The following is a 22,473-nucleotide window of genomic DNA, read 5'->3' on the forward strand; positions in this document are numbered from 1 at the left end:
GAGATGAGGCAACCAGGATTAGAGAAAGGATGTCTCTTCAGTCTCATCGTAGAACATGGCACAAGAACAGTAATGATTTCTTGGTGTCCCAGTGCATGAGGTGCTCAGGATCTACAAATTCATTCTGCCGGTAACTCCTCTTTTGATTGGCATCTCTCTTGTGAGTCTAACAGTTTTAGGAGGAGTGCAACTTGGGTTGGTATCTAGGTATGCGTATTTTTGAGGAGGAAAATTCATCTTAGAAACAGAGAGCAGCGTCTTGTGGCTGTTTGAACACAGAGGTTTCATGGCTGTGCTGAGAGCCAGCAGCCACGAAGGCTGTTTTTCCTGGGGTAGGGACTGAAATGACTTGTGAGCCAGTGACTGAGAGTACAGCATCTCTATTACATTAAGATTATTAATTCCTCACAGCGTATTTGCAGCTGGAAGTTTTATATAGGTCTTTATCAATCATAATGTGAACAGCTGCTCTTTTGCTGCGCTGTTGAATTGAAGTCCAAGTGACAGCACTAGAAAGTGCCACATAAAACACACTCCTGCTGTTTTCCATTCACTCCTTCTCCTATCCAGCTCTCGCCCTCTGCCCAGGCTTAGCCCTTTGCTGGAGCAAGCCATCTTATTTTTATTTGTGGACGGACTCTCACTACATTTGGATCTTAAAACAGAGTATGAGTGAATCCAAGAAAAATCAGTTTTAGAAAGGAAAAGTAAATCTTGAAACCACCACAAAAACCTGTAGGAATTCCTGTTACATTTTTATTTGAAGTAAGTGAAGGAACTAAGGAGTAGTAGCATATATGTTAAGTCACACAGGGCATAAATTATGTAATTTATTGGTTAACTGCGTCAGATAAAATTCAGCAGAAGCTATCACAGACAGAGGGTCACCTCAGCTCCTAGGGAGGTCCTTTTTTTTTTTTTTTTTTTTTTTTTAATATATTCTGAAGTCTGTCTGCTCTGGTGTTTTGAATAAGACACTTCTCTTTTTTTTGGCTTGTGCTCTCACCAAAAAATAGAGTGTACAGGAGCATCCGAGTGGCCCAAGCTTAGCACCTCCATTTTGTGTCCACACTGACAAGTGGTCTGGAGCTGAGCTTTGCACCTACCTCATCTGAAAACTGGCACCCCCTGTTGTGTGCCTGGTTGCCAGCAATGGGAAGAAGTACTTCTTCAGGATGATGTGCCTCTCTCAGTCCTAAGGATTCTGCAGAGCATGGTGCTGAAACTGGAGAGAAACAGAATGGAAAGAGATGGAGATGCTGCAAGACCCTGCAGCGAGGTGGGTGCCGCAGTGGTTTGTTGGTACCCCAGGGATGCTGCTCGTCTGGCCAAATTGACAGTGCCAGGACTGCTTCTTGCCCCATGGGGTCCTGCTCTTCTCAGCTGGGGCCTGCCAGTGCTTGCCTGGAGCGCTCTCTGGAGCACAGAGTTCAGCTGCCTGCTGGTTCCCTGCCGCTGCCCGGGAGTGTGCAGTGCACCCCTGGTCTGCAGCAGGGCTGCCCACCTTCCCCCTTGAATGGAGAAGTCTGGAGTGGTTTGAGTCCTGCTTTGTTCAGCCTGGAGAGGAGGAGGCTGTGGGGAGACCTTCTTATGGCCTTTCAGTACTTCAAAGGGGCCCATAAGAAAGATGGGGACAGACTTTTTAGCTGGACCTGTTGCAATAGGACATGGGATAATGGTTTTAAACTAGAGGAGGGGTGATTCAGGCCAGACATGAGGAAGAAGTGTTTTACAATGAGGGTGGTAAAAGACTGGCACAGGTTGCCCACAAAGGTGGTAGATGTCCCATCCCTGGAGACATTCAAGACCAGGCTGGATGGGGCTCTGACCAACCTTATCTAGTTGAAGATGTCCCTCCTTGTTGCAGGGGGTTGGACTAGATGACCTTTGAAGATCCCTTCCAACCCATACTCTGAACAGGATTGAATAGTCAATATGCCTTCTCCCATAGCACTTGGTGTTAAACCCTGTGGTTTGGGATGGGAGACTGAGCAAACAGCCTCTACAGTCTCCTGCCTTGGGGAACCTGAGGTGTGTATTTTCTTCAAGCCCCCCCTAGGAAAGGAATTTGGAGCCAAAACGGAGAGGAATAGGTGGAGGGAATTTTGCAATGAGTAGGGCAGTCTTTTTGTGTCTTTTTTTTTTTTTTTTTCCCCCCAAGCTGGAGGTTGCTAGCTCCCTGGGCATTCAGCTCCAGGTCGCTGGGTGTTTTCAGCCCAGGGGTGTGGAGGCAGAGCAGTTCAGTGGCTGCCCAGGCAAAGGTCAGGCAGAATCCCTGCAGTGCACATGAGAATAGCTGCCTGAGTCTCCTGACCTCACCCTCGGCGTCTTGGCTTCACATGACAGTCATTGCCCACAAGAACAACTTCTCCCTCATCCCATTTAAACCCATGATGCAATGGCTCACGTCTTCTAGTGCTTCTACACGGTAGCTAAAAGTAAATTCTTCTTAAAAATCAGATTGATGACCCTGTTTTTATGCATGCTTGGTGCTCACAGCTAAAATCAATATTTGAAATGTTTGTGCACTTTCTCTGTAGTTTTAACAGTAGTTTTTCAATTTAGTTTTTTAAAAAAAAAGTTTTAAAAAATTAGGACACTGAGCACTCACTGACCTTATTATTTTGAAGGTGTAAATTAGATACATTTTAAAAACATGACAATTTGTTTCATTTTATCATTCATCAAGTGTGGTTACTGTAACAAAAAAAAAGACCTACTTGAGAAAATTAGCAATGAAGCTCTTTGGTGTGTAGCTCCCGAAGCTCTGGCTCAAACAGACAAGCAGCAATTGCTTTAAAAATTTCACTATTTTATAGATTTTATCCTGTTTGACCTTTTTGAAAGCATTGGAATTACATTCCAAAACACTGATGGGAAGAAAAGGGAAAGAAGCCCACTTTACCCAGACTGGGTGTTTAGTCTCAGTAATGATTCTCTCCAAACTGACTCAGGGTATTCCTTGAACAGTTCTAGAAAAGCAAGAGGGACATGTCAGCATTGCTGAGCCTAAGCACTGCAGTACCTGCTGCAAGCAGGGTGGCCATCAGTTACATGGTTGGATAGGAAAATGTAGATATTGTTCTTACTACTTTTAGAGGCATAAATAGGTGTATTTAATTGTTGTCTTTATTATGTACCAAACGTAAAAGGAACAGGCACAGATATCGCTGATATGGACATTACCTATGGATTTTTTTGGCACATTATAATCATTAAGGATGCATCCCATAGTAGCCTGGAGAATCTCAGGCACAAGCTGCTGACTAGGTTAGAGTGTGAATACTAGGTTCCTGGTTGTGCCCCACTTTGTTATTAGTTGGAGCTCTACCCTGCATGCATTGCAACAGGCTAAGCCCTAAATCAGTCACTACAGTCATTTAACATATTTAGTGTCAGAGTCTGGAGGAATGCACCACTGTAGGGTTTTTGCAGCCTTTCCCCAGAACTCCCAATAACGAGACTTAAAAACTATTATGTATCGTAGTCCCTTTTTTTTTTCCTGACAGTTTGGGTGGGTGCAGTGGTTGTCCCCAGCTGCTGTGTCCCCTCAGAACAGGATCATTCTTTCAGTGGCTTCCAGAAGCCTGTCCAGGCACAGAGGGCTCCTTGCTGTGACGGGTAGCTTTCTGAGCATTTCAACAGATGCTTCAGCATGCCAAAAGCATAAAGCACTTGGAAGGGAGTACACAGAATATTTCAGCCATGTTTCTTAAAATAAATGTCATGACTTAAATAATAGAAGTTTCCTCACAGACTCTAGAATAACCACCGATGCTGAAATAACGTTTGAGTTATTGGATATGACATTTGCAAAAATTTCTCCAAATTCACTAACTATAGTGAGATTTGAGGAGGTTTGGCTTTTTTTTTTTTTTTTTTTTTTCCTAATGGTCGTGTTAAAAGCACCTCACCTCCTTCTGCTCATCATTTTTCAAGTCTGTTTAATTCTGATTGCCGGATTTCATAGATATGCACCAGGCGCATGGTTGGAATCCAGGTAGGCTGGCTATGCTCACGTCTGTGATAAACATCAGGTTCTCACTGCTGTAGGACAGAATCAGATAGTACTTTGCAGGCAGATGTTGGCTGTGAGGGCTGAAATAATGCTGTTTCCCTCCTGCTTTGCTGGCTGCCAGAAGAAGACACCTGGCGTTCAGCACCATGGCACTGGGATGCATGAAAACATTCAGCCCTGATGCATCGCGTGTCTCCCTAGGGAAAGGCTGGGGTTTGCTTTGGCATCCTGTGCTGAGATGAGCAGCAATCTACTGGTGAGAATCAAGACGTGTCGGTAGGAGAGGGTGTTGTGAAAGTGATGATGGAGAGGTGTAGGAATCCCAGGGAAAGTTTGGTGCGGTGGAGCTGGCACAGCCTTTCCCTCCCTCTTGCGTAAAATGATGTAAGGTGACAAAGAGCTTAACTGTGATCGGTCCTGTTCTGGAGTTAATTACTAGTGACTGCATCGCTTTTTGATAGAATTAGAGGAATGTGAAACAGGCCCACAATTAAGTCTGATTTTGGTCTTAGCAGCTTCAGATAGTATAAATGCAAATATCACTTGAGACCCGTTCAAATATTTTTAACAGGAAAAGGAAAGAGCAGAGTAGTCAGTGGTTGATCAGAACAAAAGAATATGACCTGCTTTCAAAACCAAAACCGTTGACTACGGAGGTCTTATCTGCATTCTTAAGTTTTGCCTGCATCTTTCCTTTGTACTTAACCAGGTGACTGATGTATCCTCACCTTTATTTGGGAAGGAAAACTCATTCAGGAACATTGTGTGCCTACATCCTTTTACACTTTCACAGCAGGGGAATGTACAGCTCTTTCCACTTGGATCTATGTATTGCCAAGCAAAGCATGCTTGGTAGGAAAGGCACATCCTTTATTATGAATGCCATACCCAAAAGCAGCCTTTGTCACCCTTACTCAGCCACTGAGTTATTAAGAGAAGAGCTTTGGACTGTGCTACACAGAGAAAAAGATAAAAATAGGGTGTCTGATGCATGCATCCCATGTCACACGCGAGGAAACAGAATTATTATACCACCAAGTACAGTATTTGAGAGCATGCGTGGAAAATATGCATGGATGTGAATGCGTGAGATCTTTCCTCACTATGAAAAAGAATCAATCCCCGTCGTTTTCCTCTGTCCCATTTTACTTTTCTTATTTGATATTCCCTTTACCTGTTGACAAATATAACAGCCTAGAGTACCGCAGCTCTGCCTTTCCTGACGCTGCTCTCCTCCTCGTCTTGCCAAATGACTCCGTAATACCGCTTTCTTATACCTTGAGGGAGCTGCAGAATATGCTCGCTGCACCCAGCTGAGAATAAGCAAAATCTTGCCCATTCTTTAGACAAGTACATCATGCCAAAAACTCACAGAGCTCAACACTGCTGTCACAGAAATCATGCACTGGGTGCATAATCTAAAATTATTCATCCATAGTAGGTGCCCCTTCAAATGTTACTCCTTGCGTTGTTTTCTTTTATTGCTTCTGTTAGCTTACACAGTTATGTGACCAAATGTAAAAGTAAATAATGTCATGCAATGGGTACAACTCAAAGGGTAATACATATTGCAGATCAGATGCCTTTTACTGCAGCATATGACATAAAACATAACAGTGAGTCTGGATTTTGCTTGTTTTGAGGGCAGCAGAATCAACAGTATAGTGATTACATTAGTCTTTCTGTACATTTTTGGCCCTTCCCAGCTCTCGAAAACTCATATTCATTCAGTGCAGTAGCCACTATTATCTTCAGGTACAGAAGTAGTTGACAGTGAATAGGTAACTGTGGGTAATGGATCCAAAGGCAAGCCCAGCATGACTGTAGGACAGGTCCCTAAAACAAGCAATCATAGAAAACTAACCAAAAAAAGTAATATAAATTTTGTTTAAAGATCACAAACCTTGTAAAACAAGGCAAAACATTCATCTGAGATCTTATGTGGACATGTGAACCCTTCTTGGGCGAGGGCAGGTGGGCAAAGCTGAGGTCTTTGAGTGTTCAGTTGCCTCCTGTAGGAAACCTGTGGGAAAAGCACAAGCTGAGACTCAGCAGTGGGTTACAAGATATAGTAGTAACTGAGTTCATATTTAAAGATAAAGCCTGAAATAGCAGAACCCAATGCAAGACCAACATTTTTTGACTCCTTTGCCTGGATTTAGTAAAACATATGGGTACTTCAGTGTATGATTTTGCTTTTGCTGAGTTGAGGTTTGGGTTACTTGCTAGTCTATTTTTAACTTTAAAGTAGCCTTGTAATTCAATATGTGTTTGTTTTAATTTTATACTCTCCATAAAAAGTACCATCCATGACGAGTTAGAGAAGTGACCACTGGTAATGCATAGAAACCTAATCAGCTGGTGTGTCACACTGTCTTATTTTTCCACTCTGAAAACCTGCATGCTGCTCTTGATCAAAAATACCCTGCTGTACTTTGGGTCTCCTCCATTACCTCAGCTTTGCCGCTGAGGTTCTGGAGATGCCAGAGGGGGGTGAGATCAGCCTGGGCCAAATCCAGGTCACTCTGCCAGCCCCACTCATGCATGCCAGTGGTAGTCATGTCCAGCCAGGGCTGCGAGGTGGGGGCACATGGTGGTCGTAAGTAGGACGGTGGCTTCCCCATGGTCACTGTTTGTGATGGGAGTGCACCTGTGATCGCCCACCAGCACCTCAGGCTGCATGTCCACATGTCGGGGGTTAAAGCCAAAAAGCCCTCTTTTTGCAGCATACCACTAATGTAGGTATCAAGAGTCACAGGAGGTGACTGTCTCATATGGGGCTGAACTGAACCGTGCAGCCCACAGCACCCGGCTGAAGCCAGCTTGCAGGCTTGGCTCTACTTTTCTCTCTCCATCATTTTGCAGATTTTTCAAATGGCTGCTAATATCTTTTCAGTTTGAGAGTCCTCATACGGAAATCCCCCATATCATACCACAACCCCCTGTTTTCCTCTTGGCTCTTCTGACCAAAGCATAGGGTGAAAAGTCTGCAGAATGCCCGATTAGTGGTTGGAGAGGCACAACATCCTTCCTTGCTCATGCATTGGTCACCATGGTACCTGAACCATTGCCATTGTGCATTCCTGTTGCCATCAGCATGTTTGATAGCAGTGGGGAGGCTTCGTGCCTGTGTTTGCACTCACCAGAATTTTGCAATGCTCAAGGAGCAAAAGTGACTCAAGATCTCTATTCTTAATTGCATTCCTGTTGTCAGATGGTAAAATACCCTGAAGAGATAGATCTTATGTTATTATGAAGCTACAAATTACTTTTTAAGATTAAAGGAGAGTGAAAGCAAGCAAAACACAAATATCAACATTTTATATGGTTTTCACTACTTGCTTTCAGCTGTGTTTATCTTTGTACTTGCATGCACCATAAATTAAAAATGTTGCACCTCACCAGATTATGATCAGTGGTCTAATTTTGATTTGTCAGATTTAGTTATGGTGCAGTGATGGTAGGTAACTCATGCCCAAACCCACCTGAACCATTCTCAGAAGTAACTAAGCCTACAACAAAGCGAACAGGTTTGCTCTGTGATGGTGCATCCCCCAGGACAGCTCACCTCACCCATGCTCCTCTTGCTGCATCCTAGTTGCTGCATCCTCCCTTCCCGTGGGATGAGGCATTGCAGCTAACTGCTGCAAGATAATGATTTTTGAGGTTCATTTTGAGATTTTTGAGACTCGTTTTCCAATGTCAGGTGGCAGCGTTAAGCAGAGGTTGGAGCTGTCCCCAGACATGGGGAGACCCATAGTCTCCTTCATACCAGCATGAACCCGGAGCAGCTTCTTCAGGAGATGATGGGGATAAGGTCAGACTCTGCTCCTGCTCCATCCCCAGCTTGTGGCAGAAATAACTTGTCATCAGAGCAGTCACTGTAACATGGATGAGGTTCAAGTCAAGCTCAGTAGCCTCACTGAGATTTTTGTGCGATTATAACAAGAATTTGACACACATGGTGAGCTACTAGTCGTGTATATGTGATCTGTCTCCACACTGTCCCAGGAGGCATTTACCAGCATAAAAATCAGTTAATGAGGGGATGTGTCATGAGCAGCAGCCTGCTGCTGCACAAAGGACAGCCTGGGAAGCTTAAGGATGGGTGAGCTGCATCCTTTCCACTTGCAAACTCTGTCGGTTTTGCCACCCTACATACTGGGAGGGAACACTGACTTCGTTGTGGTTTGTTGGTTTTTTTTTTTTGAATGCCACAGCAGAATTTATGCAAAGCTTTCTGTGGATGCAGCAGGAGTGCTCAAAAGCTCACCCCATCTAAAGTGCCTCAGGTCCTTTAGGATAATGAGACATTTTCTGAGTGCACCTTTTTATTGTACCAATATTACGTTACAGGAAAAATGGAAGGGGGAAACTTAACACATAGCACCTGTCACAAGTTCTCTCCTTGAATTAGGTTCTCCTGCTTATAAAAGTTTAATTGATTCCTAGCAGTTTACATGCATGGTGCTCAGTGGGCGTTTTCTGTTCTCTTGCCAGCTACATGGTTACTTAGAAAGCGAGCCGCTTACGCTACAGCTGTTCATTGGGACTGCAGACGACCGCCTGCTGCGACCCCATGCCTTCTACCAGGTTCATCGGATCACCGGGAAGACTGTTTCCACCACCAGCCATGAAACAATACTTTCCAACACCAAAGTCCTGGAAATTCCACTTCTTCCAGAGAACAACATGAGAGCAATGTAAGACCCAGGCACCATATCTGACTCCTAGCAATTTCCTCTTGGTCATCTCACTTGATTACTTATGTGTTGGTGTGTTTTGTTTTGTTTTGTTTTTTTCCCTGTACACAATTTTCTTTTTCCTATATATATATATATATATATATATATTTTTTTTTTTTTTTTTAAATAAAATTATCTCTGTAATAGTACGCTTTCACAACTTTGCCAGGACAAATTGCCTCTAATCAGCTTAAAAACAAAATGAACTTCACAAATATTTATGACAACTGATTGCTTTCATTCTAGAGTTTCAGCCAATGTGCTTATTTGCCATTTAAAATAAGTATCTCAGTTACCAAGCTGTAAATATCTCCTACCTCAGCTCCTGCATTTAGTTTCTAAATGTGACACCTCTTGCTCCTATACACACTAGCACAAGGAACAGGACCTATTAAAATTTATCTTTGGGTGTCAAAGGAAACTCTTAGAGAGCATTTCCAAATGCCCTGGTGGTTTCTGAGATTAATAAATCCACTTTTATTTCTTACATAATAAAAATCAGCATTTTTCACAGCATTTGTTTAGAATCAAAGCTTCTAGAACTAAGAAGAGGAGTAAAGGTGATACAGCTTACAGACTGGAGTTACTAAACTGGGTTAAGTTTTGTCCTATGCAGAAAAGCAGGCATGAATGTCTTAGGATCTCTGCATTTGCAGGAGTCTAAATGATAATTAAGTGTCTCTTAGGTCCATTATACACAGGGAAATTTCATTACAGGATTGTGTATAAAGGGTCATATAACCATCTGTGTATGTGACATACATGAGACCCTTCACATTATTTAATCCCATTCTCTCTGCCTCCTCATTTGAATGATCCTAGCCCTTATTTGATGTGTCTCCTTCCTCATTCAAATGATGCTGACCCTTATCTGAGGTGTCTACCTTGGGAGGAATTTGTGTGTACTTGTGTGTGTGTGTACAGCTCTTGGTATGTCTATAAATGTGAGTGTATTCATATTCTTATGCAGATGCGTGCACCTTTGTGTGTATGTATAGGTAGATAGAAAGATAAGTAGGTGGACAGACAGAAAGCAAGCAAGAAATCCCAGCCCCACCAAGCCAAATACCATGGGAAAATCCCAGGGAGCTTACTAAAATCACAGTTTCACTCCTGGTTATTCATACAGTTTTCTGCACCTTAATGAAGTGGAAGATGGTATCAGACACCTGAAGTCTTTCTGCATCTAGTGGTTATTAGAAGCTGTTTTGCAGTGTCATGTACAGCATGCCCTGGAGTGCCTCATGTAAATAGAGAGTTAGAATGTGTTTAGCTGCATTGCCAGCTGGGCTTAGGGTTGTCACTCGAGACCTGAGGACCTCTGTCAGTGCATTGTGTTAAAAGTCATGGCAAGCCTGCAAAATTATTGCCCCCATTTGCTGTCATCATAAGCTGTCACGACTCCATTGAGGTTATTGAAATTTCACCAATTTGTACCTACGCAATATTTATTTGCATCTTTATTTGTCCAGGTTGAATCACATTTTTGGCCACCTAGGAGTATTATTACCATTTCAATCATCTTTCTCCCTATAATAAAGGTAGTTACACAGTTCAAGAACCAAGATGAATATTTTTGTGACGTGCGTTCCAGGTCATAGTAGAGCTTTCTCAAGAACCATAGACAATGCTTTGGCATATACAAGCCTTACACATCAGTAGCCTAAAACCTCCTGTATCACTAACAATGAATTGAAATTTGGAGTCAAGGACTTTTCTCACATATACTTTGTGTATTCAGGCCTTGGTTCAGTGAAACACTGAAGCTCATCTGCACATTTAAACTTTTGCACTTTTAGCTACTCCTGTTGTCTTCAGATTTTAATGTCCATGATTTACAAGCCTGAATTTAAACGTTTTTTCTCCTCTGAACTTTATTGGCTCTGAAAAAAATTGTTGTTGACTACCTTTTATTTATCTGAGAAGCATGCTTTTCCTTCCTTATTGAATGGATCTTTGCGTAGATTTTTGACACAGGTACAAATACTTGGTGATTCTTATGGCTTGACCTGCTAATATGCATTGTTGAGAAGCTTTAATACTTCCATTAGTTTCTTTGATTGTATCAGCAAGGGCCTTTTTGTTATTTGAAATCCATACTTTAGAAAAAAGGTAAATCAAACCATGCTGCCGTAGTTCTTGTTTGCAGTTTGCTTCAGACCAGAACTTCAAAGGTCTGGAGGGGGAATTAAGCTCTTTGAATGCAAAATAAAATTAAACTATGCATATCCAGTGTAAAAAAATGCATGCCAGAGAGCAGTACCCAGAAGAAGAAATTGCCATGTAGGCTTTGTAGTTGTGGCCAAAGCGTAGGCATTTTTGCAGTAGGTTTTTGAGTGTGTATGTTTGTATACCTTTTGTTCTGGGAACTTCCTCTGTTGAAATTTGCTTTGACAAAAATTCTGACTTGTAAACTCATCCTGGAGAAACCTGAAATTTAAAAATAGGAGAAAAAGGTCAGAAATAGTCATAGTTCTATATGACAAAAAGCATGTTTTTCTCTAATGTGGAGGGAAGACTCTGATTTAGGTTTTTTCATGCAGAACTTTGTCTCAGTGCTCAGCTTGGGAGTATTTCCAGCTCATTCAAATACAAACACATTGACAGTGGAGCTGACCTTAGGAAGAGCTGTGCTCATTAATAAGCATTTTCAGGACTTTGCCCTGGAATAAAAATCATGTCAGATTTTTCTCCAAATTAGCTGTAACAAGTGAAATATTTAGTAACCAAGTGGGTCTAGGTCAGTAACACTTTGTGCACTACTGTTTCATCCCATTGACTTTTCTAGTCTCGCTATTTCTTTGGGCTTTGGTTAATCTGTAAGCGCCATCCTTACAGGATGTCTTGGAGAGGAAGGATCTTTTGGATCTTCTTCCTCGGGGAACTGAAGTAACATCCTAAATTTGTGTGCTCAAGAGCATCTACTACCTGGTACTACAGACAGCCCCAACTTAGCTACTTGTGGATGCAAGTACTAGGCTTAACAAAGTCTGCAGTGTTCAGCCTGGTTATCAGATTGTGTCCGACTCATATTTTTAAGAGGGGATGTATGGGAGAGACGGAAGATATTGCATTCTTATGTCTTCCTGAAGTCTGCTTGAAGTAAACTGAGTTGCTCTATGTTTCCTTTTGGATAGCATCGACTGTGCTGGGATATTAAAGCTCCGAAACTCTGACATTGAGCTGCGCAAGGGAGAGACAGACATCGGTCGGAAGAACACGCGCGTGCGACTGGTTTTCAGGGTTCATATCCCGCAGGCCAATGGCAGGACCCTCTCCTTGCAAATAGCCTCCAACCCCATCGAGTGCTGTAAGTAGCAACAAAAATCCTTCTCTTGCTGGATATTGTGCTACCCCACATGCAGTCTTTGTCCACTGACATGCTTTACATCGGTGTCGCTTTGCCTGTCTAGTTGGTGAATCTTGATCTGCTTTCCAAAAGTGGTTTATACTGAAGATAAAACACTTAGAAAAAGATGTGTAGTTTTGTACATTGATTACTATAGAAAAGAACACACTTAAAACAACAGTGGAGTGCACTTAAACTAAACTAATAATGGACCTGAGAGTGACAAGGCTTTTTTTCTTTTTTTCTTTTTTTTTTTTTTTTTGGTGACTCCCTGTCGTACAGGTAACTGCTATAGGAGTTTTGGAAAACAGCTGTCATGTCCTATTCATTCTCTGTCTCCATATCATAAAGCAAAAACCAGCAAGCAAAATCTCAAACCCTTTGATGCAGAGCTAGCAGTATACTAGAGCTGACACAGTGGCACAAGCTGCCTGTGGCTTCAGAAAACCTCCAGAAACCAGGCTTCTGTGCTGGGGTCTCTCTGATTGAACAGACTACTTTTTATCAGATGCACTGGGGCACTCTCCTAAGAAACCTATATCATTCTTGCTCTGTGAGCCTCATCAGCCTCCCCAACACAAAACAAAATCTATTTGCTTTGTGTAGCTTTAACATTTCAGCATAAGTGGTGGAAATTGAATTTCAGTCGAACTCTCATTGCTGATTTGGTCAGCTGGATGTACTGAAACAGTTTTTAAGGTTTTGTTGGATTCCACAAAGTGCATCTTTCTGATGCCAACAGTGTAGGGAGTAACTTAATGTTTGGTGGGTATGTGGGGAGTGAGCTCTGGGGGTGGGGAGCAGAAGTGAGGGGGAGGAAAGCTTGACCATCTCTAGCCCCATGCGTGGTGGAGGGTCATGTTCACTCTTGTTCCTACGTCATTGCCAGGCTGGAGACCCATGCAATGTTGTCTGGCAGGTCCTGGAGCATGTCAACATTTGATCTCTTGTAAGCATAGTACTTTTTCAGGGATTGTTGATAGAGAGGCTGTAGGAAAGAACATACCTGTGTTCCTCTTGCAAAACCAGTGACAGACTTTCAGACCAGTGACAGTACTCCATCCTTTTGCCTAGGATAGCACCATGGCCACTCTGGTAGTCTGAATCTGCAAGAGAGGCTGAAGTTGTAGGAAAGGGCAGTGCAATTAGACCAGCAGTGGTAGCTTCTCTCTCACACAGTCATTAATTTAAATAAACAAATCAGTATTGGCACTGGGGAGTTACATTAAGATAAGCCTGTGGTTTTTTTTGAAGAACAGCAGAGCCTTTTTACATATAGCAGGTAGACTGGCATAAAACCCTGTCTTCTGTCCAGGGTATGTATGAAATGAATGATTTCCCATTTGTTTCTTATTCAAGGGCAATTTCTAGGCTAACAGGCAAAGAGAAAAATGTCAGGAGTCATGGTTTCATCATTCTGCTGTTCAAGTTGATGAGAGTTTTTCAGTTGCTGTATAGCAGGATAAGGTGCAATATAAATACATCCTGAACTGGTCTGTACAAAGGTGCCAAGCTCAGGAAGCTACTAAATACAAAGCCTGATTGAATTTGTATCGCGAACCACAGTTTTGAGGGTTGTGTAACGAGCAAAAGCATGGTATGTGCCCCCTGAAAGGAGCAAAAAACAGGAGAAAAAATAAGCACTAGTGTTGTTTCTAGAGCAGAATGTGGAATAAACTGGTGCCAAAAACTTCATGCATGTCTTAATGCATGTGACACCAGGAGGAACCATGTAATCTGGATAAAATGTCACGTCATCCTTTGAAGCACAGCCACGCTTGCTTCATGTACCAGTTGGGTGAGATAAAATATGTACCACAAGAATACCCAGTTCTGTTTGCATGGATCCACGTGTGCTTTGGCACTCAGGTGCCAGTGGAAATACACTGTCTGAATGCTGAACTTTTGCTGGATCGCGAGGCCCATGGCTACTGCTTCTGGTGCAGGACAGTTTGCAGAATTGGCAATACAGTGTTTCGTGACTGAAACATATTTTGGATCTGGATGGTCATCTTGTCATGTGTGCCTTGTAAACACACAGCATATATGTTATAGATAAGAGAAAATGATTTTAAATAAAGGAATTTCAATAAAAATATACTTTTTGATATAGTACAGGTCAAGCTGAGTTTTAAACCAGCTTATTATTTGAGAGCCTTTTGAATCTGTACTGCTATATTTGATAACCCTATTGTTTACAATCATGGCGATAACCCTATTGTTTGCAATCAAGGCACTTGAAAACCGATCATGTTTCCTCCAAACCGTCTGACCTTTCTTTGTTTCTGTATCAAACACAGCTTAGCTTATGAGGGTAAGCATTAAGTTACTCACTAATGCAATACTTATTTGTGTGTGTGTGTGTGTGTTTTGTGGTTGCTTTTGGTCTGTTTTTTTTTTTTTTATCTTCTTTATAATTCTCCAGCTCAGAGATCTGCCCAAGAACTGCCTCTGGTGGAGAAGCAAAGTACTGACAGCTTTCCTGTTACTGGAGGGAAAAAAATGATACTGACTGGCCATAACTTTCTGCAAGACTCCAAAGTAATCTTTGTGGAGAAAGCACCAGGTATGCCTTTTCAATCTAGACTCCAGTCTGCCTTTTTTTCCTGTTATGAAATCTTTGCCAAATGATGAAAGCACAAATATGGTAATGACATTTTCTTCTGCACGTAATATGTTTTCCATGTCACTGGGCAAAGCTGTGAAAGTGATCTGAGCTGTGCCTAATGCTGAGGTTTCACACTATGGCAGGTGTAGTCACAGGTAGACAATAGCGACATTGAAAGTCGAAGTTGGGCATTTGTTTTGTAGCAAACCGTGTCTGTACTGGGTAGGACCTGTAAAAGGTGTTTGAAACTTCAGGTGACGTGTCCGTGTAAAACCTGCAAGGTGGTGCATCTTGTTAAACCTTTCTGTAATTTGTGGAAGAGGGACTGGTGTTGCTGGTGAAGGGTATGTGCACGTGTGTCTCTGTCTGACAGTCGAGACTGGTGGTGCATACAGTCCCCTGCTTGAGGAGGACTTGCAGAGCACATGCATTCATTGGAAAGGAGAGATTTGTGGTTTATCTTGAGGACTAGGGAAGTACTACTGCCAGCTCCCCCAGTGCACAGCACTACTGCAGTGCATTGGTGGTGGGACAGGCCCTCCCAGGGAAGGGTCCCAGGCCAGGCTGAAGCAGGGCAAGCGGTGTGTGGTGGCAGCTGGGGCTGGAGCAGGAGGTGTCTGCAGGGGCGATGGGTCACAGGGTGATAATGCATAACAGGCATGAATGCCCCGTCAGGAAAAGGCGGTGAGAGCGGAGCTGTGCGTCAAAGTCAGGCTCTGAAATGAGATCGTTAAGGGTAGTTTTAAGTCTTGTTTTGGAAAGGGTTTCCGTGGTGCTGGCACAAGCTATGGATTCCTCAGCTGCCGGCTGAAACCCCCCCCGAACTTTAAACTGTCTTGGGCACTCCTCAGGCCGCCAGAGCCAGCTTTGACACTGCTCCCGTTTAACCCTCTATGTCCACAAGGTTCTCGTGCTGTTCTTCTACCCACAGCCACTGCTGGTGGTGTGGGAAGCCAGGCATGAGAAGGGATGACAGGGTGAGCAGGGCAGGCTCTGGAGGCAGAGACATCTGAGTAGGTGCCAGCTCAGTGGACTCAGGGGAAGAGCAGAAGACTTCCCTGAAGTTCCCCAGCAGAGTCCTGGGTCGGTGAGGTTTAAGTCACCAAAAGTGTGTGTAGGGCAGGGATAATGCCCCAGGTCCTCCATGAGAGCTGGTCAGCGCAGTTCCTGTCACCCCCAAGCACTGCACCATGTGCAGTCTGATTGTGGCTGTGAGATGAGCAGAATACCCTTTTTGTTTCTTAAGAAAGTTTTAAAAAGGGAAAAAAGCTGGTATTTCCATGAAAAAAACTGTGAACTCTGCATACCATGAGGGAAGAACATGACTCTCTATATTTAAACTTCCTTTGCTGCACAGAAGTGGGTTAGAGTGACATGTCAGGAGCAGAGTGCTCAATCTGTCACATTACGGAAAGGAAACCACGTTAAAAGGTGCTTTCCTTCATACTTATTTTCTCTCCTCTTCCATTATGGAGTTGAAAATTTTTGAAGTATTGTGTTCCAAAGGATTATGACGGTGATGCTACTTGCTCACCAGCAAGTACCACAGTGTTGGATTTGGACACTGTCTCCCTTAGCATTAAGTACACCAAAAGCAGCATGTTCAATGTATAGACTTAAATTACAAAATGAAGAATGGGGACAGCCTTGTACTTCTGAACCACACAGATACCTCCCTCAGGCAACAGGAATTTGAGGATGTGCAAAGACATATTATAGATAGAAAATAATTTATATGACATTTTTTAAACATCGTGAGAGATGAAGGAGTGCAGTGCTGCACACTAGGTGTGCTGATGAAGAAAATGATCAAAAGGCCTTGCCTGTCACCCTAAAAAACTCCTGGGGTGAAATCTTTGAGTGCATGGGTTGGCAGAAAGGACCACTGCAGGAGTGTGTCTTCTACCTGAAGCACCACTGGAGATCCTCCTCAACTCTTCCTCCTGTCATGGAGCAGGGGACAACTCCGCAGGAGTCAGTCAGTGAGCTGCTGTCATTGAAGAGTAATCAAGATCATTAAGTCAGTACTGAAAGATCTGCTCTGAAACTGTCCTCCCTGGTTTTAGTAGTCTCAGGGGAGATTTGTTACATTTGCAGGGCAGTATTGCCTCATGGGGGAACACTGCAGGAGCCAAACCTTTAAAGTTGAGAGTGTTTGGCATCTCCAGGAGTTGCAATTGTGTCACTAGGAATGGCACACAAAAAGCAAAGTTGCCAGCTGATCTGAGCTGAACAATTTGTAGAGCTTGTTTGATATGTGCTACCTTGACTAACACAGCTCAATGCACTGGAAACAAATAATCATGGTGTATTGTTGCCTTAGTGGCAGACTGCTCTGGCTCAATTTTTGAGCAGAGTATTTAATTTTATTTAATTTTGAGCTGTATATAATGTCAAATGAATAAGTTATTACCAGCCTTCACTTCTGAAAATCAGCAGGTGGTGTTGCTTTCCCTGTCAGTTTTTGCACATCTGTGAAAGTAGGTCGAGACAGGGAACATCAGCATAGTTTCTCTTTCTCTTAGAAAGCTGGTTATGAACTGTTGTGATTTGCTGGAGACATTCATTAGTTTTGCTGCTGTTACTGCTTTTGTTTTTGAATTTGAAATGTTAATCACGTTCCTACTGGGTAGCTGCCAAACTCATCTATTACAAAGTAATAGGTCAGAGGTATCATTGCACTCATAAAGAGAGTGTATCTTTTCTATAAAACCTAAATATTATACTGCATGAGCTCATGTCTTCAGCCCTCACTTGGGCTGGGTCCTGAAGCTGGAGGCAGTCTCCAGGAACTCGTCTAATTCATGCTAGTTTGCATACTTAACAGGTTAACGCAAAGAGTTTGAGAACACTTTTTGTTTGCCTTTTCCCCCCCCTCTCCTTCTGTCTGAATAATTTCTTTAAGTCTGCTGAGTGGATTGTGGTCCACTGAATGTTTTTCCAAGCATAAGTCCTAAGCTCTCTGTCTTGAGGGCTAGCCCTCAGCTGTTGTAGTCTCTGGAGGAATGGCATTATCCTGGCCTCCTTGCGTGGGGAGTCTGTCTGAGCAGTGACTCATACAAGAGGGAATCCCTGAAGAATGATCAAATCGATCCTTCAACTGAGGAGGCTGCGCTTGGTGCTCTCAGCTTAACTCCTTACTGACTGCTTTTCAGCCAAGAAGCATATGAAACAGGGCAAAATGTGCTTTGCAGCCCTGCAACTCTATGTCTCACAGAGGAGTGAGGCAGCTGAGGGATGAAGGTGCACTGAAAGGGCTGTGGGAGGAATGCTTGCAAAGACCTCCTCAAAAAGGAGAACCCCTCATGCTGTGGTCCAGCACTCAGGCAGAAGGCACCCCTTTGGATAAATAATGAGTTTTTTCAGAAGTGGACTAGAATTTGCTCAAGCCTTTTACAGTACCATAAAAAGGTTCTCATGTGTTGCAGTGAGTCCTTATTTTATGTGATTTTGGTCAATGTTTTATTGCTTGAATATCAGCCCATATTTTCCAGTGATGAACGATGGTTTATAATGACCGTCCGAGAAACCTAATGGTAGTAAAAATGGGAATGCTGAATGTGCTTTGTGAGGTTCACTCTTCTAAATGCAGAATTTCCTTAGACTGTGTAGTCCCATGATGACTTTGTGTCTTACAGATTACACTAATAATTGTTTTTCTTATCTTCTTTTACTTTCTGTCTCTCTTTGTAGTCACGCTTTTATCTTCCTGAGTTTCAAAAGGGTCTTGTGAGCCTGCATGTCATGGTTGTTGGGTTCTAGGTTTAGGACATCCAACACCGATCTGGTTTTCATCAGAAGAATTAGCACTTGCTAAAATATAAAAAAGTCTGCAACTTCTTACTGGCAAGGGCCCTTGATGGCTAGATGCTGGTATTCGCTGTGGAGGCAAGGTGTGCATTTTAGTTACAGAAGTGGATGAAATGAAGTTGATATTTATTAGCTATGGGAGGAGGTGTTTGGCTAGGAGGGACAAAATGTTTCCTGTCTAACACATGCATCTGCAAGTGTACAAATTGCGATCTCGAAATATAATAAAAGACACTGATTTATTTACTTATCTTTTTAAAACTTATGTCATTTCTAGATTATGAATGTAACAGGCTACAAAAATCTTGAGGGAGGTTTGGAAAATGCAGAAGTGTTTGGAGAGTGTGTTTTAAGGACTATATATCTGTCAGCTACCTTTTCTTGGTAACAACTTCTATAAACACTGTGTATTTGTTTTTAAAGCTAGTTTTTGAAAGGTAATCTGAGTTACTGAACACAAAGCAGCACAAAAGCCTAACAGAAATGACCAGACTACTGGCTCCTAGTATATCACAATATGATTAGTGATCTATAAAAACGAGTGCTGTGGAAAAATCCTAGTTTCTTTTCACTCAGTTCACAGAATGTTTCCTGTAACTGACGAGCAACAGCTCACTGATGAGACACAAAGCCAATATCCCAAGCACCAAGGCACAGGGAAGTTATGGGTATGTCTTCTGGCAAGCTCTAGGATGTTATTGAGTTGCCCAAGGTATTCTGTGATTTAGAGAGAGTCTTGCACTAAGATCTGAAAGAGTTAATCTACCCCAAAAATAGCTCCTTGCTCAAAAATTGCTCCTTGCTCCTGTAGCTAGAATGGTTTTGGCACTGGAGCTAGCTCAAGTATTGCTGGATTAACGGAATTGGCCAAGTCTAGACATACCTAAGAGATCAGGTTAAATTGACTGAAATCATTATTAGCAAGTTGCAATCTATAAGAAGAAATGGATATTTGGTGTACAATTATTAATTACTTTTCAGTTCAGTTTCCACTAGTTGAGTTAGAGCTCCAAACCCATTTCTTTGGTTTTGTGCTTAGTGACCAGAGCTCAAAGCAAGAGTTTTAAAGAGTGAAAAGGCAGAAATGTAACATGCAGCTTCACTACAGGATTAGTCTCTCAAATAACACTGACTTTGAAATTCTGATTCTGGGTTGTTGAGGGCCATTTTTTCCTGGTCAAAGGCCTACATTTGAGCTTCCTTCTGACAAATTCCCCTCCCTGTAGATGCATCGCTCTCTTTGATGAACATTAATAGAGTTCACAACTTGTAACACTGTATCTCTGAGTAACTCCAGGCTTACCAACTTCAATGGTTTTGAAGGTGGTGTTAATTACTTGGCCTTCAAATCAACAGTGATCTTAGTACCTACACACTCTGTAACCTAATTGCATAATATCCTCAGCTATTGCGCCCAAAGCCTTTGAAGCTCAAGGTCCTGAAAGACAGAGAAATAGACAGCACCTAAGCAACATTTCCTCCAGGGTTTTTTTTTCTTCTTGAATATTTTCAAACAATTAAAGAGTTTTTCAGTTTAATTGTTGCTGCAGACTGTTCATTCTGCTGTTGTTTTCATTTTGTTAAATGGATTTTTCTGTCAAAACTGTTCCTCTTCCCTGCTGGAACAGGTTTTGCTCTTAGAAAATGAAGGCACTGACATGGCATGGTAATAGTTATGCTAGAGTAGATGAAAGATACATGGGTGAAATCACCAAATGTTTTGGTGTATATGCCAAGGGAAATAATGCTTTTCTACAAGTATTTCAGATGGGAAAGCTTACAGTTTGCGTCCCATTAGATGTGTGGTCAAGCTTGGTCAGCCAAATATTTGCACGAAGTAAATGCGATATGGAAAAGAGGAAGCTGCATGAATTAAAGTGTCCACTCAAGCATTTCACAGGTTTTTTTCTCCTCTCATATTTCATTGTCTCTGGCAAAGATTGGAATCAATCGGTTGCTGCTTTAAGGTACAAATGTCAGTATGAGAAATTCAGTTCTGTTTCCTGTAAGCTGTGTGAGCAAAAGCTACCTTGTTGTACAGCAGGTAATGCAAGTGCAGTATTTTAGCTCCAGGAGAACTTATTAAAAGTTCTGGAAAATCATATGTTGACAAAACATTTGAGGGACATGTGGATGGAGCAGATGCGTTGGGGAAGCATGTGGGTTTTTGGTTTGACTCAGCTGCACTTCGGAGCTCAGGGTTTGGACTCTGTTTTGACGTGATGTGATGGGGAGACGGGTGACCTGCGTCTTGGCAGAGCTCCATTTGGTAAAAGATCTTACATTCTCAGAGATCTTTCCATTGCTCTTTCCATTGCCAGTAGCAGTCACAGTTTGGGGGCAACAGGCCAAAAAGGGGTCATGTTTCACACTGGTAATCATACTGTAGCTCACATAATAAATAAGCAAGTGGCAAAATTCCCTTTCCCCCTCTAGTCAGATGGACAGATACTACATAATTTTGTCTTTAGCTGTCTTTTTATCCAAGTTTGGCACACACCTTCCAGTTGGCAGTGAGTAGTTGCACACTGACTCATGCGCAGTGAGGTTAAAAATTCTGGAAACTAGATAAACTGGAAACTTCAAAGGCATACAAGTTGGGAGCACGGAGTTCATGTGACGGTCACTTGAACCTATTTCCTAGAGATATATTGATAGCTGAAGGGGTTTCTGGCCACTGCCCAGAAATAGATATCCTTGGGCAAATAGTGTCATCAAATGGTGGAGTCATTTGATGGTGGAATCCTTTCACGCGCATGCAGGAGCAGTGATGTGGCTTGTAGGAAATGTCAGCATGTTTCAGTTTTTCCTGGCTGTTTAGTCTAGGAAATGGTGAAGACAGAGTGGGACAGCAGCCATATGCATGAGATGGTATCAGTGGCAACAAACCTCATCCAAGGTGTTGCTCTCACAGTGAAGAATGAGATCAATCAATCACAGAGAAATAAGGAATAACCATATGGTCTCTAGTTAAAAGTCACTTGTCTGAGTAATCCTGTAAATTTTTAATTATTATAGAAACTGCGACTGAATGCTTGAAGTCTATTCTTTCATGTTTTTGCCAGACTAAGTGGCTTCAAGCAGCTGTATCTGTGCAATCGAAGCTTTGTCTCTGGGCTTTTATAACTAGCACAAGGTTTCAGATAGTTTTTTATTGTTACTGTTCCAGTAGGACCCTCTGTCCAAACATGAAGGAATTCACAGCCCTTACCAGAAAGCTGAGAGTCTAATGAAGCAATCAGTGCCCAAAGATAGTAGAGGAACAGAGTGTGGTGGGTTGACCTTGGCTGGCTTCCAGGTACCCACCAAGCCACTCTCTCACTTCCTCTCCTCAAGAGAACACAGGGGAGAAAATAAGATGAAAAAGCTCATGGGTCAAGATAAAGGTAGGGAGATTGCTTGCCAGTTACTGTCACAGGCAAAACAGACTCCACTTGTGGAAAATAATTTATTGCCAATTAAAAATAGCGTAGGATAGTGAGAAACAAAGGCAAAACTGAAAACCACCTTTACCCCCTCCTCCCTTCGCAAGCTCAACTTCACTCCTTCATTTCCAACTTCCACCTCCTCCCCCTGAGTGGCACAGGGGTTGGGGAATAGGGGCTGTGGTCAGTCCACAATGGCTCCTCTCTCCCCTCACTGTTCCCCTGCTACAGCATAGGTCCCTCCCATGGGATACAGTCCCTCATTAATTAACTGCTGCAGTATGAGTCCCCTCCATGAGGTTCAGTCCTTTGAGAACAGATTACTCCAGTATGGGTCCCCCACGGCCACAGTTCCTGACAGAAAACCTGCTTCAGTGTGGGCTCCTCTTCACAGGCTGCAGCTCCTGGCAGGAGCCTGCTTCAAGAGTGTGGGCTCTGCATGGGCTGCAGGGTGGGTGTCTGCTCTGGTGTGGTTGTGTCCATGGGCTGCAGAGGGAAAACCTGCCTCACCATGGTCC

At 42.7% G+C, this 22,473-nt stretch overlaps 1 protein-coding gene across 2 annotated transcripts in view; it reads left to right on the forward strand.

The window, feature by feature from the left end:
- NFATC1 (nuclear factor of activated T cells 1) overlaps nucleotides 1-22,473 on the forward strand; it is a gene marked incomplete at both ends in the record, with an annotated part of 112,838 nt that overhangs the window by 36,444 nt on the left and 53,921 nt on the right. For both annotated transcript variants that reach the window (XM_080339112.1, XM_080339113.1), the window contains 3 exons: nucleotides 8,519-8,721; nucleotides 11,901-12,073; nucleotides 14,538-14,678. In XM_080339112.1, coding sequence (XP_080195238.1) covers nucleotides 8,519-8,721; nucleotides 11,901-12,073; nucleotides 14,538-14,678 — 517 coding nt within the window. The remainder of the gene's footprint in view (nucleotides 1-8,518; nucleotides 8,722-11,900; nucleotides 12,074-14,537; nucleotides 14,679-22,473) is intronic.

The sequence above is a fragment of the Nesoenas mayeri genome, assembly GCF_963082525.1.
Source record: "Nesoenas mayeri genome assembly, chromosome: 2".
Lineage (NCBI taxonomy): Eukaryota > Metazoa > Chordata > Aves > Columbiformes > Columbidae > Nesoenas > Nesoenas mayeri.